General features: G+C 41.7%; 1 protein-coding gene across 2 annotated transcripts in view; it reads left to right on the top strand.

Annotated features, from left to right (window-relative positions):
- Nalcn (sodium leak channel, non-selective) overlaps positions 1-13,558 on the top strand; it is a 278,563-nt gene that overhangs the window by 234,549 nt on the left and 30,456 nt on the right. For both annotated transcript variants that reach the window (XM_026399552.2, XM_077792082.1), the window contains 8 exons: positions 698-789; positions 873-995; positions 3,002-3,058; positions 3,289-3,409; positions 3,506-3,637; positions 4,560-4,727; positions 6,405-6,509; positions 12,017-12,123. In XM_026399552.2, coding sequence (XP_026255337.1) covers positions 698-789; positions 873-995; positions 3,002-3,058; positions 3,289-3,409; positions 3,506-3,637; positions 4,560-4,727; positions 6,405-6,509; positions 12,017-12,123 — 905 coding nt within the window. The remainder of the gene's footprint in view (positions 1-697; positions 790-872; positions 996-3,001; positions 3,059-3,288; positions 3,410-3,505; positions 3,638-4,559; positions 4,728-6,404; positions 6,510-12,016; positions 12,124-13,558) is intronic.

The raw sequence follows: 13,558 nt of genomic DNA on the forward strand, positions 1-13,558 counted from the left end.
AGGCATCCTGGGTCTTCCATGCCCATACACCAGGCCTTTTCCCCCGAGGAGAACAGGGTTCTGCAGCTGTCCAAAGCCTGCACCCTGAGGGAGAACCACCCGTACTCCAACAAGCCACTGTTCATCCTGGCGATGAGCACCCCCACCTCCCTCTGGTCTTTCCCTCAAATAGCACCTTTATATTGACTCCACTGTGACCTATTTTAAGTTACAGCTTCCAGCACTCTCTACCTCTTACCTACTTTGTGTTTTTATTAGAGCACTAAGCATCCTCTAACATACTTATTTTTATTTTTTTTTAAATCTGTCTCCCCTGACTAGACAATCAATCCCACAAGAACAGGGATTTTGTATGTGTTTTTTCCTCCTCCTGACAGATCCTCAGCACTAGAACATCACACTTGGCACATGATGGGATTTGTGATAAATATGTGCTGAATGCTTTATTTTTTAGGGGAAAAATAACTTTGCTAAAATGATTGTGACCATTTAACTATATAAATATGTGTGTGTGTGTGTGTACCTCATGCTATATATTTATTATATACAGCAGTTACATACATGCCATATATTATAGTTGTACATAACATGATTATATATATGAAGATGCTGATTTCAATGTTTAAGCATAATAATAATTTTTGGCCTTCAAGAAAAGTCTTTCGTAGTGACATGCCTGCCCTGGATTTATTCCTAGCACTCCAATACAGTGAGATACAGAAATGCACAAAGAGAAGACAGCGAAATAAAGATGATTCAGGAAAAAAAGGAGCAAGCGGAGATGAAAAGGTACGGCGCGCTACAGTGATCCACGGCCGTCACTTTAGCGCCGACACGTGCCCTTCACCGTCCTCTCCCCATGTCCCCTCCAGGAAAGTGCAGGAAGAGGAGCTGAGAGAGAACCACCCGTACTTCGACAAGCCGCTGTTCATCGTGGGGCGCGAGCACAGGTTCAGGAACCTGTGCCGCGTGGTGGTCCGCGCCCGCTTCAACGCGTGAGTACACTGTTCCAGCCAGGTGTGTGGCCTGGGTCACAGGAACAGCAGGGGTGTTGTCACAGGAGGAGAAGAGACTTGTAATCCTAATGGGGTCACCAGATAAACTGTGGGCTAATTAATCACGCTGCTCCTCTTTGCCCAGTGCCTGACCGGGTGGCAAACAAAGGTTGCGAGTAGTTAGCATTTGTAGGAAGCTCACGTTGATAAAGCCTTGACAGCCATTTTTATTTGTGCCTTTTCACAGTTGTCTAAGACGTTTAGATCGATGTTATTAACTCTGGGTCTTATTTTGAAAATGCTGAAACAAAGGGAGATTCACGGATGGGGGGGTCGTTGTCCACATCTTTTGTCAGACTTGGAGTTTCTTGGTGATCAAAATATACCAACCAGTTTATTCTAGGATGATGTAAAATAGAAAGTTAACTAGTACTTCCATTACCAGTTGTTATGAGAAGAAAACCCACTGGCCATGGCCTCAACCCCACCAACTGGGAGAAAAGGAGAAGAGATGCTATCAGGAGGGTCAAAGCGAACAGCACTGTATTTGTGGAGCCCTAAGCCAAGTTGCTCAGGCAGCCAATGCATAAAATGAATTTTTGTCAGTAAATATCCTGAAGACATTAAGAACTCTGCAGAAAGCTTTCCCCATGCCATCATTTGAGGAAACTGACCACCTTGATTGACAATCAGCTGCATATCATACTTATTCTCTGTTATAGACTGAATTATTACTCCCCCAAATCCACATGTTAGAGTCCCAACCTCCAGTAGCTCAGAATGTTTTTATTTGGAGATAGGAAATTTAAAGAGGAATAAAGTTAAAATGAGGTCATAAGGTGGGTCCCAATCCAATATGACTAGTTCCCTTATTCTAAGAGGAAGTTTGGACATGGGCCCAGGTGGAGGAAGATCATGTGAAGCCATGAAGGAGAAGGTGACTACTGTAGGTCCAGGGTGCAATTCCCGAACAGATCCTGCCCTCGTTGGCCTTGGGAGAAACCAACCCTCCTGACACCTTGATCTTGGATTTCCAGCCTCCGGAACAATGAGAAAATGAATTTCTTAATTTCTTAAGAATTGCTCAAGCCACCCAGTGTGTGGTGCCTTGTTACACAGCTCTAGGAAACCAACACACACTACCCCAACACATCAGGGCTGGAGACCTCAGGGACCTCCTCATAGCGAGAAATGGAGGCTTGGTCTCAAGGACGTGGACTCATTGCCACTTCATGGTTCTTTCTGACATTCTAGAAAGACATTCACAATTTAAAGCATCTGAGTAAAAATCACTAAAACTCCCCTGAGTTTCCACAGAGTAAAGGAAGAAGATGGCAATGTAGGCGTTGCTTTGATGAGAGCCGGGTGGGTTTTTCATCTTGAATTATCCTGTTGGCAGCAAACACGTTAACATCTAATTGCTAATTCTCCACCTCATTGAGTGCGATGCACATTCTCCTTTGTCAGCAGCGCAGATGAATAGACTGACAAAGTCTCAATTGTAATTGGGAACACGCACACAAAGACCATCAGCCTTCCTAAAAGTCAAAGTTAGAAATCCTCCTCCCAGGAAATTCTATATGAATTATTCCACAAGATCACAGTTAAAATCAGGGTGGAGAACGCTTGTTTAATTTATAGAGTATCTAACTAAATAATTATAAAGAACATCCTTGAACAACTAAAGCAAAGATTTTAAGTGAGCATTTTAAAATGGAGGTCAAAATTTAATTTTGTAATACTCAGAAATTTTTTAATCAAGTCTCCAATCCTAAAATCAAGTACTCTGAGAAATGTAAGATTTTACTTTCATAAGCTTCAATAGCAAATTTGTTGATGTTTTCAATTTAATGTTCTGTTTCTTCAGAAGTCACATGCAGTTAACATGTTTTATAAAGGGCATTTTAGGAGATTTTAAGTAGAGGGGATGTTTGTAAATACCATGCTGCCAAGTTGTAGCATGCTTGCTATGTAGCAGAATTTCATATGCTTGTTCTCTCTTACAGATCCAAAACCGACCCTGTCACAGGAGCTGTGAAAAACACAAAGTACCACCAACTTTAGTAAGTTCCATTTTCCATGTACATTTGAAGTTTTCCTGAGTTATTTTATGCCACATGAAAAAAAAATAGAAATTCTCTTTTATTTTCTTGCTAGAATGACATTGATAAGTGGGGACTTATTTTTTTAAATGCCAGTCATGTTAATAGTCACAGAAGCCATTGTCTCTGAAACTTGGCAGCCTGTTCTGGAGCATTTGTGTTGTTTCTCAATTCTGTTTGGCCTTTGACAGTGATTTGCTGGGACTGGTCACTTACCTGGACTGGGTCATGATCATCGTAACCATCTGCTCTTGCATTTCCATGATGTTCGAATCTCCCTTTCGAAGGGTCATGCACGCACCTACTTTGCAGGTACTGCTACTAAATCTCAGCTCCCAGCTAGGTGGTAAAACATTGACCTGCAATTTTTCTGCTCATTGTGACCTAACTGCATATTGGCCATTTCAGATTGCCGAGTATGTATTTGTGATATTCATGAGCATTGAGCTTAATCTGAAGATTATGGCAGATGGCTTGTTTTTCACTCCAACTGCTGTCATCAGGGACTTTGGTGGTGTAATGGACATATTTATTTATCTCGTAAGTTTTTGCTTTTTCCTAAATGTAAAATGTAGTGGTTTTGAAAAGATCTCCTGCATTTCATGGTGCAAAGATGAGATGTGTGAGGTCTAGTTGCCATAACGGATTCTTAAATGGATTATAGAATAGTCCATTAATATGCAAATAAGATGCATGCATTTACTATCTAAATTAAAAACCATTAAAATATTTGTGGATAGTTGCATTGTTAAAATAAATCAACCACAATTTTATGTATGAATGTGGCATACGTTAATAAGGTCTAAAATGGCAAATCTCGTTTCTATCTCACAATTCATGTGGCTCCTATAATACAAAAAAGTTTGCATCATATAAATCATGTTGTTGATTAATGAGCCCCTTGTTATTAAAAGCAAACTGAAGTCATTTGAGTTGGGACTCTTGTCTGGAATACTGGGCCATGACAGGTGCCTCCTCAATGATCAGTTAAACTGAATCCACTTGAATCACAAGTGGATTCAAAGAAATTTTATTTTTCTTCCTACACAAGAAGCCATGAAATCAATGTCTTTGCAGGAACAAGAACTGTGACCAGTAACAGGTAGCATGTTGTGATCGTTAATAAAATAGTAGTAACCTTGTTAAAAATGAATTTGGATCATGTTAGGTCAGCAGAACCCCCAGTGCAGTAAGTTAGAAAGAGCAGGATGCACCGAGGTACACACACAGAAAGCACCCCCATGCATTTCTATATACAGGTGATGGCTCCTTGGAGACCTCTAACAGGCCCAGATTGGGCTCCCTGTTTAAAATCAGCTGGCTGCACACACACCTTTGAGTGCTTGTCGCATATCACTCATGGAATCCTTGCTAAATAAAAAGTCGGGGCCAGATGGCTCTCAGAAAACGTGGACAGTAGAGGAGCAATTGCCTAAGTCCCAGAGGTTGTCTTTCCCTGTAGGTGAGCTTGATATTTCTTTGTTGGATGCCTCAAAATGTGCCTGCTGAGTCAGGAGCTCAGCTGCTAATGGTTCTTCGGTGCCTGAGGCCTCTGCGGATATTCAAACTGGTGCCCCAGATGAGGAAAGTTGTTCGAGAGCTTTTCAGCGGCTTCAAGGAAATCTTCTTGGTATGTTAGAGCTGCTTTTTGCTTCCAGTTCGCCAGTCTAACTCTGCCATGTTGCTGATGGGGGGAAAAGTGAGTCTTGCCAATCAAAGTCAAGTCTATGGTTCTGTTCATTGCCAAGGGGTTGTAAAGGCAAGAGCAAAACAAGATACACCAGCAGAAACTGTGCCATGAATGCTTCTGTTCTGTCAATTTAGTTAATTCAATGAACATTTTTAGTAAACCAAAGAGAAACACTCTGGAAAGTATAACAAATGGCAGATCCAAAATGGTAGCATCCACTAACCCCTTAATCCTTAAATTGACTTTAATTTCTACTCTGGGTTTTAGTTTTCCCATCTAGAAATTAAGAATAAGAAGATTCCACCTCTCTAGTTCATAAACATTAATGAATGTAGGCATATAATTTTATTCTATGTGTCCCCTTAAAGCACATGGCATAGAATTTGTCTCTAGATCCTGGGAGTGTTAATGTAAAACAACTTTAAAAAATATAACACACAGGTATGCCATGCTTTAAGAAACCCCTGTATAAAGTGAAGAATACTCACCAATGTGATCATAGGGGGAACATTCTTTTTAATTAGGCAAATATTGCTTTAGGGTCTTCTTAGAACAGAGCTGGAGATAAAATGAGAAGTAAGAGACCCATTACCAGCAATCTGTTGCAGAAGGATCTTTGCCTTCCAAAAAGAATGATCAAGAGTTCTTTTTATCATGGATGAGGGCTGCTTGTGCATGAAAAACATGAATTGATTTACATAAGCTCATTTGTATCTTGCTTTCTAGAAGCATACCTATGGTGGGAGATCATCTGTAGTTGTATTTGATTTGAAAGTATTTTAAAGATAGACTGTGATGTTACTAGGGGCATATAATTGTGTGTGTGTGTGTGTGTGCGCACGCTTAAAAGTTCTTATTTATTTTCTTTGCACAAAGCCATAAAGCTGTGGCTTTTTACACAGTGGCCGTGAAGGGAAACAGATCTCACCTGTTGGTATATGAATCTTTTGACCTCTGATGGAGTTCAGAAGGGAATCTAGTTTGCACCTGTCTGCTGAGGAGGCTTCTGTGCAGCTGTAGATTACCTAGGGAGCTTGTCAGCAGAACAGGTCCATGGTTTCTCCCGTTTTGCCCTTTGCCACTTTTCTCTGCTGAGACCCGAGGATCCGGCCAGCAGAGGGAGCACGAGTTGATGAACAGATCTGCTTCCCAGGCCTGAATTATCCTGCATCCTCGGGCACGACTCCCTCATGCCTACAGGAAAAGGAAGCCACTGTCTCTCCAATTTATGCTCTGCCAAGAAGGATATGAACCCATTAATTGGGCACATTGGAGTTATTCAAACATTTTTCTTTGTTTCATTAAATAAAATATATCAAAGTGATGATTTTCAAGTCAGAAAAGCCCAATCATCTTTAAAAACCTCTGCCCCAGCTTCTTACATGAAAGTCACATGTTTTTATTTTTAAGATTAATATTCTATTATTACATAATTTCCTTCTGTTCACATTTCAGTAAGTTAATTGAATGACCTATGGTGGAGAAATGGAACGATATTATCCAAACCCAGGAATTTTACACAATGTGATCTAGAAAGTTCTGTTTATATCACTATTTGAACCAAACTAAACGTTTAACTTTTACCACGAGGTTTGATATTTAATCAATTTCTTTCAGGTCTCCATACTCTTGCTGACATTAATGCTTGTTTTTGCAAGCTTTGGAGTTCAGCTTTTTGCTGGAAAGCTAGCCAAGTGCAACGATCCCAACATTATCAGAAGGGTAAGATGCTCCTCTCTGAACTTTGAAATAAAAGTGAAGGTAGCTTGCCCTGCCTTGGAAAGCCTGTGGAATCAGTGGCTCTAGGGCTGCTTAGAGATTCCCCCTGATAAAACTGAGAATTCTCTCCTTGAACCTGCAGTATATCTCTGCTGGCTGGTAAAGGTTCGTATGATTAAATGCACATCTCAGGAAATTCCGCTCCTCCCTTCTATTCCTGCATCTATTCACTGCTGATGTCTTGCCCACAGTCGCTCGAGACTCCTGGTGTTTATAGCTGAGAACCTCAGGAACTTTCCTTTTAGGTCTTACCTAACACGAACCTGTTGACACCCATATCAGCAAACAGCCCTCCTGCAAAAATAGGCCCTAGGAAAGTCCCCCCCACACCCTTTTCCCACTCTCGGCATTTGGAAGCAGCTTCACTCAGCTCTTAGCTGCCCAGAAGCTCCCCTTCATGACAGCCAGCAAGGACCCCACCTGGGACCCACACCTGAATTCCTTCCCTGTAGCATCTCCTGCTTGTTCAGTGGGTGTGAGTAAGAGGAAGTTGGCTTCAGGAACAGCCCCAGTGTTTCCGCACCTCCAACGTTGTGCCTTGCAGGTCCTGCATCTTGGGCATGCTGGCCAGTTAACCTCCAAATGACCACTCAGGGACTCCGGGTCCTTCTGTCTGGTGTGTCCACCCTTTGCTTTTCTCTAGGGTCTTCTCAGTTTAGGTGGGAGACTAGAATGAGAAACAGTTCTACCACAAATTGATGCAGGCAAAGCCGGCCAGTGGCACACATCACTTCAACTCACTTTCCCCGGGGAAAGAACAATGGCCCTGCCATACTGGAAGGGAGGCTGGGAAAGTCGAGGAAAAAGGGACACAGCCTGGTTAATAATTAGCTAATTTCTGCTGAACCATCCAGATTACAAATAAATAATAAAGTCAATAATTAATGAAGTAAACCAAGTGCTGCTGAGGCATAAACTAACAAAATATTTTCATCTTCCATCCAAATACAATAATATCTTAATTCCATTAAAATGTGTATCTCCAGAATGCCTAAAAGAATTGAACTACAACATAATATATATTTCTAGCAACAGCTAGATTTCATATTATAAAATCCACAAAGTATTATTAGTTCTCTGTTATACAGAAAAATCTTTGTTCATTCAAGTGCATTGTGAATTATATTAATATGAGGACTTTAGAAGTGCAAGACTGGGAGAAAAGTTCCAGAAATTTCCACATACCTGAGAAGACATCAAGGAACATGGTATGAAGGTCATGATGTACCCAACCAACAAATGAAGGAAGTAATAAAGCGTTGATGCCTTCGTCCACGAGCTTGTGTAAGGAAGAAGTTATTTTAGACTCATACTGAATAGAGGCCAGAAAGATAATAACAGCATTTCAAGATGAAGCCTCCTAGGAATCCTAGATGACTCAGTTATTAATAATGGTCTAAGAGCGTGGTGACTTCACATCATGTGCTTACACCCAGGCCAGGCTAGAGATGGGAGGCTCTTGTGGGGGGTGGGGAGCACAGCAATGAGGTCTGGTGACGGTGCAGAAGGAAGGCCTAGGCAGACAGACAGCCATCCAGAGCACCACGCTGGAACATGGAAACTGGCACAGCGAGAAGAGCTCTGGGTCTCTCTATTCCTCTAATCCCAGTACATGAGACCAAGGCCAACAATGTCATGCAGAGGACATCAGTCCTGTCTCAGAGTCTCAGACCCCCTCTCTAAAACAAAAGACAAACTCAGCCATGAATGGAAACTAGATTCACCAACATTTGGCTCTCACAGCTCATGTTCAAAGGCAAAGAGGCTTGACTTGTCGGGCCGTTTTCCAACGGGGCGAACACATTATTTACTCGTATCTGCTTGAAGACTTCCATCCTTTGCCCATTTTCTTAAACCTGGGCAAAGATATCTTGAAATCAACATAGATAGACATATGGAACCCAAAGCTTAGTCACCAGACCACTGTAAACCAACTCGGATGCCACCGTTTTACAAATAGATATTAAATATCGGTTATGTCCAAGGGAACAAGAGAGGTGAAATGAAGAACTGGAAAGAGGAGGAGGTGACTGTCTAATTTTTTAGACAGCACTTTCTGTCCAATCAGAACGTGTGTTTCATGTTCTAGCAACTGTAACATAGTCAGCAGTCAAAAGAGCATCGAGAAGCCAAAACAGCATTCCACCTGATTCCCCACAGAAAGCTGAACCTCCCCAGGAAACTGTACTGGGAAGAAGGGAGGATTCAAGATGGCCAGGGCAGTTCCTCCCAAGCAGAGCAAGCAGGATGAGGGAAGACGCCAAGCAGGCAAAGAAGAGTCAGGTGCAGAGGTGAGACAAAAGGAGGGAAGCAGCCTTGGAATCAGGTTCCAGATCCAAATCCGACTTTAGTTGATGGGATGGCTCGGTTCGGTTACTTCATCCCTGTGAATCTACTTCCCCCTCTATCACGTGTCTCACCCAGCAACATTTTGAAGACAGATTAATTCACTTTTGGAGAGAGCCTGACCCAGCCCCCAGTAGTCAGTGTTAAACTTCACTTCCCTCCCATGTGGAAAGGACTGAAAAACACAGCCAGAAATCTGAGTCTGGGAAAGACCCTCAAGACTCTGAATACCAGACTTGGGGGGTCCCAAGAGGAAGATTTCTTTGATGAGAAATGAGAAGCCTTTAAAGGTTTTTGGGAAGAAGAATCAGATACTTCTTAATGCTCATGAAGCACAAAGCTTTGTCCCTAGTACTGTTTTGATTACCTGCATTCTACTAATAAGGAAAACAGGTATAAACTGATTAATAACTTGTAGAAGGTCACCTACCTAGTAAGTGGGGAAGCTGGGATTCCTGTCCAGGCAGCCTGGGCCCATGTGCTGTGCATTAACCAGGGTACCAGGCAGCCTCATGCAATCAAAGGTGGGCATTTGATTAATCAAGTATATCATGGGGCCTCTGTATGATACCCTGCAATACAGCCCTTCCAAATAGTGTTGTAGATGAAGAGATATGGTTATGAAAAGATAATTACAACATGTTTTAACCAAAAAAAACATATGAAAGGATAACCAAAAAAAACATATGAAAGGATAAAAACGGTATGATCTCATATATGCATAGGAAAAAAGATGGGAAGGATACACCCCAAAAAGTTAATTGTGTGTGTGTCTGGTAATTAGGGGTCAGTTTTCCTTTCTGACTACTCATCCTTTATAAGTAAAAGATATATTATTTGTGTCATATGTGTTTTTTTAATGTTATTGGCAATCCAGACAAAGGAAATGTTGTCATTAGCTAAACTAGTTGAAATAGGAATGGAGACCTGGACCGTGAGGCACGAGAAGAAGCAGGACAACTCTGAGGTCTTCATTCTCACAGCTGATGGCATGTTGGTTCACAGACAGAGGGGACATTTCATAGGGTCAAAGTTGACTTTAAACAGGTTAAAATTCTGTTGATATATTCAAGTGATGCTCAAGAATTTTACCAGATGCACCTCAAACTTAGATTAGGCTCAGAATATGATAATTATAGCCAAAGAGACAAAGATAACCAACCAAAGGGCAAGGAGACAGAAAATGAGTCAGAACTTCTAACTGGGTCAGGTGCAGTGGCACACACCTGTAATCCCAGTGGCTCGGGAGGCTGAGGCAGGAGGATCACAAGTTCAAAACCAGCCTCAGCAATTTAATGAGGCACTAAGCAACTCAGTGAGAACCTGTCTCTAAATAAAATACAAAATAGGGCTGGGGATGTAGTTCAGTGGTCAAGTGCCCCTGAGCTCAATCCCCAGTACCCCTCAAAAAAAAAAAAAAACTTCTTACTGATGTTTTATGTTTGAATATTTTTAAAAGGCTTTATTGGGAAATAATTCACACAATATACAATGCATCCCCTTCAAGTGTACAGTTCAGTGGCTTTTAGCATATTCAGAACTCTATAATCATCCCAGTGGCCACTTTGGGAACATTTACATCTTTGAAAAACATCTGGTATCAGTTAACTGTCACTCCCTGTCCCTTTATCCCTCTATACTTCTAGCCCTTAATAACTACTAACTACTTGGTATCTCTGTCGAGTTCCCTGTTCTGGACTTTCATATGAGTGGAATCATACAATAGGTGCTCTTTTATGACTATCTATTTGATTTAGCCTACTATTTCCAAGGGTCATCCATATGTCTCATGTGCCAGTCAGTACTTTAGCCCTTTCTGTGGCTATATAATATTCCAAGGTTTGAATATACCATTTTATTTATCTATTTTTCCAATGATGGACGTTTGAGTTGTTTCCATCATTTAACTATTATGAGTATTTCCAATTTAACATTCAGGTACAAGTTTCTCTGTTGACATACATTTATCGTGTCTCTTGGATAGATAAATACCTAAGAGTAGAATCATTAAGTTATATGGTGTAATAGTCTTATTATTTCTATTGCTATAACAAAATACCTGAGGCTGGGTATTTTGTAATGAAAAGGGGTATGTTTAACTTACCCTTTTGGTGGCTGAAAGTCCAAGATTGCGTGGCCCCATCTGTTCAACTTCCAGTAAAGAGGCCCCCCTGGCTATATTTTACATGATGGCAGATGGCATCATTGTGGGCGTAAGAGCAAGAGGGAGGGATCACACAGTGATATAGGAACCCAAATACCAGGGACTCTAAGAAAGTCACCTCTCTCAGGACACTTCTAAGAGAAGCACCCCCACTAACCAAATCACCCCCACTGGGCTCACTCTTAAAAAAGACTCCACCACCTCCTACATCGTGGGCCAAGCTGCCAGCACATGACGCTAGGAAACATAGTCAAACCATGTCCAAACCATGGTGTGGGCATGTGATTACTCCATGCTTAGATGTTTGAGGAACTGCCAGACTGTTCTCCAAAGGGGTTATGCCATTCTGCCTCCCTCCTCGGTGGTGTATGGGGTTCCAGGTCTGGGACTCCCGTTTCTCCACAGCCTGCCAGGGCTGACTGTTTTTTGACTTTTTTATTTATTTGTTTATAAATATTTATTTTTTGGTTAGGCACAATACCTTTATTTTGTTTATTTATGTTTATGTGGTGCTGAGGATCGAACCCAGGGCCTCATGCATGCTAGGCGAGCACTCTACCGCTGAGCCACAACCCCAGCCCTATTTGACTTTTTATGATGGCTTCTCGGTGCCTGTGGAAAGGCGTCTCATGTTGGCCTTGACCTGCAACGTCCCTGATGGCTGATGGTGCCGAGCACCTTTTCTTGCTTACTGGCCCTTTGTAGATCTTCCTGGGAGAAATGTCTGTTCTGGCCCTTTACCCACTTGGTAGTATTTCCAGCACCTCCTTCCCCTGCCTGTCTCCATGGTCTTTGTCACTGTTTTCTGGACAGCTGTCCTCATCACTGCTGTTGGATAGAGACCTTTGCTGCCTATGTGAGAAAACGTTTCCTGTCTCTCACCTTCTCTGAGTTCTCTGTCTCACCAGGCTCCCTACCTCCTTTGTTTTTCCTACTCTAGGAGGATTGTAACGGCATATTCAGAATCAATGTAAGCGTGTCCAAGAACTTAAATTTAAAATTGAGACCTGGAGAGAAAAAACCTGGATTCTGGGTGCCCCGTGTTTGGTAAGCATATCAGAAAAATATCTTGAAGCTGACTATGTTTCTTGGTATGAGGACTTAAAACTGTATAATATGCCATGAAACTAAAAGTCACTCTGCTAGAGACTTTGAAATAATGAAAACTAATCAAATACCACCTTACTATTTTCCCAACATTTTAAAAGTATGTATCTGAATTCAAATGGTTTTCAAAGTTAATGAGGCTTCAAAACAAAGATTTTTCTATCACATCGAATGTAAATTCATTCCGAGTTTAAATCTTTAAGGGAAGATCTGATGTCCTTCTAACACTGGTGAGAACTCTAAATCATAAAGCCATTGCAATTTTAAAACCCACTTATACTGATGGATTTCTGTGATTGAAACACTGGAGAGGAATAATCAGTAACAAAGTTAATTATATCTAATTCTCTCTTTAAAAATCATTTTTCTTCAAAATGAGTTTTCCAAAGTATTTACATCAAAGCTGGAAGTACCAAGCACCTGCAGGAAGTACTGAGTGTCTTCGTTCTCCGCCATCTTACTAATGACTGTGAATGTAGTCCCTCTGCCTCATTGATGAGCCAAGTGTTCCATTAACTTCATTTGTCCCCTTAATTTTTTTTTTTAATTTCTTTTTCTTAACATCTTAGAATAAGGAGTGAACCACAGGAACTCTGCTCTTGTCACGATGATGTGCCCTCCACGTCAAAGCTCTTTAAGAGGAACGGCACTTCACCCAGCTGTAGCCCAGGACTCATGGTCACCTCACTGTGGCATTTCTCTACTATGAAATCCACATTTATAAACAATTCAATATAATTTATATTGGGGTTTTATTTTTTAAATACCCAAGAAGTGTGGGGGGAAAAGAGATTCATTTTGGATGTGTGGGGCTTAAGCAGCAGTAGAGAGGAATATAACCCACAGGGATCTCCTTATTCCAGTGTGCACAGTCTAATTTGCATTAAAATAAAAAAAACTAAAGCATAGAAAGTGTATTTGGTGAGATAAAAGTTTGTCAGACAGTGAATAACTTATTTATATCAGGACATAAAATGGGGATTCTTTTCCTGGCTGTTTTGGGATTTGGACTAAGACCTCCCAGCTGAGGCCAAGGGGGATGAAGCAATCTTATGTTCTACAGAGAGCGACTAGACCCATCCAGCAGAAAAGACCAAGACGTTTTCTCACTCCATCACCCAGCATTAGTCTACGTGAGCCAAAACTCTGCTTTCATGGAGAACATCACGGGAGTATATGAGGTCAAGAGAGAGCACCGTGGCGTTCCTGCCCTTGACCCTGGGGAAAGGTCCAGGTGCTCCCGTCCCTGGCTGAGGGAGGTCCTGAAGGAGGACATTCATACCAGAGCTGGGCCAGGCAGGGGGAGGCTCCGTGGGCAGAGGAGGGTTATCTAGTCTTCCTGGAGGACACATAGTGGTCGCCTAGGCCACTAGGT

This window comes from Urocitellus parryii, chromosome 2 (assembly GCF_045843805.1).
Source record: "Urocitellus parryii isolate mUroPar1 chromosome 2, mUroPar1.hap1, whole genome shotgun sequence".
In the NCBI taxonomy this organism is placed as follows: domain Eukaryota; kingdom Metazoa; phylum Chordata; class Mammalia; order Rodentia; family Sciuridae; genus Urocitellus; species Urocitellus parryii.